General features: G+C 41.1%; 1 protein-coding gene across 1 annotated transcript in view; it reads right to left on the bottom strand.

Moving 5' to 3' along the window:
* Positions 1 to 2,181, bottom strand: part of c24h3orf14 (chromosome 24 C3orf14 homolog) — a 6,853-nt gene extending 4,672 nt beyond the window's left edge. Inside the window, exon 1 of the mRNA XM_050039368.1 lies at positions 2,061 to 2,181. Coding sequence (XP_049895325.1) covers positions 2,061 to 2,113 — 53 coding nt within the window. The 5' untranslated portion in view covers positions 2,114 to 2,181. The remainder of the gene's footprint in view (positions 1 to 2,060) is intronic.
* Positions 2,182 to 6,363: the final 4,182 nt, after the last annotated feature.

Below are 6,363 nucleotides of genomic sequence, written 5' to 3'. Positions count from 1 at the left end.
AGGTACAACATAAAGTAAAATGTCTGTTTTAATTAGTGTTACAGTAACGTTAGGCACATGTCGCTATGTCGATTCAATTAAATTTAATGTTACAATCGTAGTATGGGTTAATGTCCGGAGCTGGAGTTATTAGTGGCTCGGTCCCAGCAATGGCTCAGGCGTTAAGGTTGTGTTAGGTGAGTAGCCCGGCAGCCCAGCTAACATTTGCAATTAGCATTGTAAAATGTAGCCCGGCAGGCAGCCTGGCGGCTGTGTTTAGCTATTCCCCTGCCTACTTCAATGATAATGGTCCCTTTACTAAAAGCAATATATTTGCTGAAATGGAGGCGAGGCTCAGTGACTAGAAGAGCTGGTAGAAGCGCTCCATAGCTGCAAGCTACTCCAGTAGCCGTAGTAGTTATAGTGCTAACTCCAGGAGCTAACGCTAACATTCCTCTCTTCTCCGTGAGCCCGCCAGGCTCCACACTAGAGCTCGCCGGAGCCGAGAAGCAGGCTCCCGGAAAGTTAGCACGGCAGCCGACTGGTGCTAACGCTAACGTCCCCACGCTTCTCGGCTCCGACTCACTGAGCCTGGCGGAGAAGCGTGGGGACGTTAGCACTAATGGGCTGCCATGCTAACGTTCCAACTCTTCTCCGTGAGACCGTGAGCCCGGCTCCCGGCTCAGTTGGAGTTGGAACGTTAGCGTGGTAGCCGAGTAGCGCTAACGCTAACAGGAAAGCAGGGAAATAGCTAAACACAGCAGAGACCGAGAGTGAGTGAAAGACATTGCTAACTGCTAAACTAAGCTGGCTGTTTAGGTTTTATTTCCTCGCCCCTGTGGCGAGTGAATCTGCCTGCAGTGAAAGTGGGGCTAACCGGTGCTTCCTTCTCATGCTCCACTTCATTCAGCTGCTAAAACAGCCAGTTAGCCTCCGCTAGCTTCCCAGCTAGCGGCTCTCCGTTTGGATCCAACCGGAGCACCGAGCCCTGGTTTGTTATTCAGGTTAATGTGGGAAGAAGAAGGGGGTGTTGGAGAGCAGAGGTAGAGGGAGGAGTGGCTCATGACACACTTTGTTTTGCTCTACAGGCAGTGCACAACAGCGAACCTAGCGGTGAAACGATTTCGCTTATTGCCCCTTTAAGGTAGAATAAACATAATTTTCCTATAGATTACTGACTGATGTACAAAAATCAAGAAGAACATGATGGCGACACGGTTGCAACGGTATGAGATTTTCACAGAAAAATAATGGTCTCAGAAAATATCGCAGTTTAACGGTATCATGGTATTACAGAATTGTTATTATCAGTCAGAATTACCCTTAAAGGAATTCAACAAACAAATGTAAATAAATGTTTTATTACTGTACGTGAAACTTGAAACCATTTTAATGAAGTATGTGTAAAAAGTCTCCCCTTTGAAAATAACTAAAACAAAGTTGAGATTTTCTGCCCAGTTGCATTTTTTCCACCCAATATCATAGATAAGCACATGTGTATGGTATGATAACCGTCTATTTTATTATCATGGTATATCTTGAAACCAGTATACCATTGCAACCCTAGATGGAGATTGGTTTGCCTTTTTGAAGGCGTATATAGCAGATGGCACAATTTTAGAGTTCTTCTTTGAACACGGGCATATTTCTGAGATGGCAGTCTGAATCACTCACCAAGGGCCCACTCTCTGCCTGTCACCTTATTGGAGGGCTCTCTCTCCCTAAGCCCCCCCCCTGCCCACCCTATGGGCCAGCCGCGCTGCCTGTACTATCTATATTTACGCCCCTGCTGGTCATGAATGGCTTTCATGGTCTGATTTCAATAAACCCACGACACGTCTTTTGCGGGAATACAACCGTATATCTGTTTACATCTGTCGGAGCTCACAGCGAAACATGGAATGCATCCCCTGACAGTAACAAAACACAGAGCAAAATTAAAAATGAACTTCTAGTCTCTGAGCTAGCTAACTGGGTGGACAGGAGAGTCGCACTCGTCATGGAGGAACCACAGACCCTACTGACAATGTTATCGATCAAACCGGATCAATACTAGTTTATATTAGAGATAACAGACTCACATTTCTTCGTGTTTCTCAAGTAATTCCGTTTCTCCAGTAAGAGAAGTAGACATTGCTGACAACAACAGCACTTCCTCTGATCCCCCGGAGTGTAGCACCAAGCTAACAACAATTTGCCATATAACCGGAAGTGAGTCGTACTTCAGAATAAGAGCGCAATTTGTTTAAGAGAAGAAAAAAAATCACCTTTTTTATTGTTTTTACTGAACACGTTTGACTGCTGCCGCTAAAACGTTGTGTAAATTATTCTAAAACACTGATTATTATATTAGAATGTAATTAAAGGTTTATTACTGTGTATTAAGCTTTCTGTTGAATTACCTGAAAACATATAGTGTGTTAATATGAAACTTCTGTTCGGAAGTTCTTCTTTTTATTTTGGAAAACTGAACAGCTATCCATAATGTTGCGGCGTTCAGTAACCATAGCAATCAAGACACGAGGGTGGCCGAGGGTGGCTACCTGCTGCCCTCTGCTGGCTCTATTTTAGAAAGCATTTGATGAATTCAAAGTAAATACGTTTTCCTTTTTGTCTGTTATATACGTTGAAGTCAACCATTTTCTTATTGAGCAGGCTGAGTCACCATAGGTGTTAACCTTAATATTCTGCCCCTTTTTAAAATAGCCTTGCAAGTCCCCAGGAACAGCGCCGGGCTATGAAGCCAATTTTACATAGTGGCCAAAGTGACATTACAACGGGGTCCATCGAGTGCTACCATGGGAACTCAAAAGACTTTTTTCCATAGACTTACTTTGGGAAGGAGACATCAATAGATATATTTTCTGAGTGCCACAGCCCCTGAAAAATGACTCCTTTAACTATTTCATCCATTCATTCTGATAACATTTTTGAAAGACTTGAAGAGCTGCAAGATTAAATCAGTTTATACCCATTCAAGTTAGGGAGGAGCCAAACCGGAAGTCAGCATTAAGTTAGCTGCTCGGCCATGCTTGGTGGCAGTAAATCTCTAGTGCACTTGCTCTATGGGCCCCACAATGCAGAAGATCCAACTTTATATCATAGGGATGCACAATATTGGATTTTTTTAATCCAATATGCCAATATATAACAACTTTTTTGGTTGATAACCTATACCAATATTGATATATCCACTTTTTTTCCCTACCTAATTTTAGTGATCATCAAGTTTCTTCTGTAGTGGAATTAACATCATATTATGCATGCATACTCTTATCATGATGGCCCACCAGCAGATGGAGACATGAAATAAGATGATTTTCAAGAAAAAGCATGTTAACCGATTCTGAAAGTTCATTTTAAAGCTGATATTGGCTGATACCGATATTTTATTTCAAAGCCAATATCGGCTGATATTGATGAAGTTCCGATATTACCGTGCAACCCTATTGTATGGCTTATCTGTTGTTCAAAGTTTATTAAGGAGAATATTTCACGCTTCTCCGTCAAACCTTTAAAGTTTTACTGACGTATTTTTCCTGAATGCTTACACAGTTGTCCTACAAGAGAGCAGCATCAAGGAGAGCAGCCAGCTGAAACGGGAAGACCAGTGCCTGTGTGTGCCCATGATCACACAAACACCCAAAGCTTACTCTTTCTTTTTAATTAATGATATCATATTATTTTTAAGGATGAATGAAATGACACATTATTAGATCTGGGACTTTTTAAAATTATCAAGTCTATCCTCATTTTTGAAAATATATATCTATACAGCCTATTTGAAACTGCAGCTATTGACAAAACAATGAGGACTGAAGCCTCAGACACCCAGGACTGACAACGCCACTGGTAGCAGACCTTGTAAAGAAAACCTAAAGCACACAAAGCACAAATATTATCACAAAAATGATTTCAGAAAATTACATCAAAACCCATATTTTATTTTATGTATAGCAATACCATTTACATATTAAATAACACTATAATAGAATGCTTTGATATAGCTTTCAACGAAACAAAAAAAGAAATCCATCTTCTTGTCTTATTACATGTTACAAAAGAGGAAGGAACAGCCACCTTTGCAAAACGGGTCAATGGTGAGGACATTATCCAGTGACTTACAAGAGAGAGAGCTATTCTATTGTTCACGCCTGGCAACAGAATCATAGCCTCCGGAGGACAAAAACCAAAAGCAAAAGAATCAAAAGAGTGGATAACATCGTAATATCATAATCACTGCCTGAACATTAATGGAGGGCGTGAAGCTGGAAACTGGAATGCGATGATGACCACAAACTGGACGCACAGACACCTGGCTTCCACACGATCCACCACAAACAGCGACGCAATGAGTGAATTCCAATGGAGGAAACAGACTGAACATTTTTGTGATTACAGACCAGACATGTGTCCGATTAGAAACCTTGAGAGAGCTTTGTGGTACATGTTCCATCAAGAAATTGTAAAAGAATTAATTGTGGATAACAAAATCATCGACAAAAAAGAAATATGAAAAATGTGACATTTCCTCTGACACAGTCAATACATACATAGTTTCCAGAGAAGGGCTGGGTTACAGAGGCAACAAAATATTATGTACATTTCTTATTGACAGTACAGCTCTGTGTGCGCTTGTGGCAACACAAAACACTTTTCATTCAGAATGATCACTGATCAGAATAGCTTAATTATGGAGACAGGAAAGATGATAGAGTGAGCATCTTAAGGGCCCGATCACACCAGAAATATAAGAGCAACGTTTCAGACATCAGTACATTTGACCTGATCAGTGAATTTGACATACAAAGCCATGTCATTAAGCATCCGTTGACAGTGCTAAGCTTTGAGGAAATGGAGATTCGGAGTTCAAAATTGAGGCAGCTATCATATTAGCTGTGACACACCATCCAATTTGATATCAACCTGCTTTGTGAGAGTAAACTGTTCCTCAACAGAGATGCAGCAGATTCCTTAAATTAACTGCTTTATTGTATTATCCTGTTAGCGACTGATAGCAAGCTAAGTACTCCGACTGACTACAGATATGGATGTATGAAGAGAACTGCATACAGCGTTAGAGGCAGCACCCCACTCATCCCTATGAAAGTTAAGCAGTGGCACATGAAACCCAAAAAGGTATAAAGTTATCCGGATCTTCCACATCATTGGGGCCATACAGCGAGTGCACCAGAGACTTCCACCAGCCGATCTGGCTACTTTCAGTTGAGCCCTTCACTAACTTGAATGGAGACAAAATGATTTAATTGTGCAGCTCTTGTGTTATTGAATACTCGATAGTGAAATAAGTCATTTTGTAGGGGTTCCACTGGTTTACCAATGTCTTTTCCCAACACAATCTCATCCCAACTCGTCAAATATTGCTGCTTTGACAGTGGACTTTCACATCTACTTATGATGCACTAGCTATCCTCCTGCGTCTATTGTTGACATTCAAGGATGGCGTGTCAATTTAAGTTTGTAACATGCATTGTGTCTTCTGAAAATGCACTTCCGTTTTCACAGGAAATGTACATTTTCTGCTCCTTCGATCCATAACAGTCTTTTTCAAAATAAACTAACAATGTTGGTAAAACACCTTGTATTTACGTTTATTTTCTTGTGCAACAAAAGCACATGGTTAAGTTTAGAAAAAAACAATATGGTTTGGCTCAACATTCACACCGGAGGCAAACAGTGGACTCCTGGGTGAAAGTCCTGAGTTTGTTGGACCTATACACCTCCCCCCCACCCCCCCACCCCCCCACCCCCCCCCCAATAAGGACTTCCCAGCTCTTTATATTATGTTGTTGCTGTTAATACTGTTGCTGTCAAGCAAGTATCACACCTTTTTGCGTTGGTGTCTGATGCTGAAATCACAGACAAAGTGGTGGTATTTGAGAATGGGCTGCTCTTTCCCAATGTAAGTCAATGGGATAAAGTGTTACTTGGCACAATGGCATCAAGTGATGGACCAAGATGTTGCACTTACAAAGTTTGGCCACCATGTAAAATTGGGTCCAAAGTCTGGTGCACTTCCTTAACTAGCATTAGCAAGTTATTGGCCAGCTATTAAAACTTTGCTCAGTAGTGGCAGAAGCTCGCTACTTTTTTTAAGGACGTGAAAATGAATTTCGATGCGCCACGTTCTGGTGTGACCTGGCACTTAGGCAAAGTGTGTATGTTAAAAAGAAATAAAAAAAACAAGACAAGAAAAGTCCCAGAAACAGAAAATGTTTTGTAGAGTTCAGCTCATATGGTCGCATTTTAAAAGAAGATAACATTGCAATATAGCCAGAAATAGAGATCCTTAATGCTCCTCTGTCTGCTCAGTTTATCTCTTGATGCATCTCTTTATCCCAAATGATGGTGTATAACAATAAC

The sequence above is a fragment of the Epinephelus moara genome, chromosome 24 (assembly GCF_006386435.1).
Source record: "Epinephelus moara isolate mb chromosome 24, YSFRI_EMoa_1.0, whole genome shotgun sequence".
NCBI classification, from domain to species: Eukaryota; Metazoa; Chordata; class Actinopteri; order Perciformes; family Serranidae; genus Epinephelus; species Epinephelus moara.
This window is presented reverse-complemented; position numbering and strand designations above follow the sequence as displayed.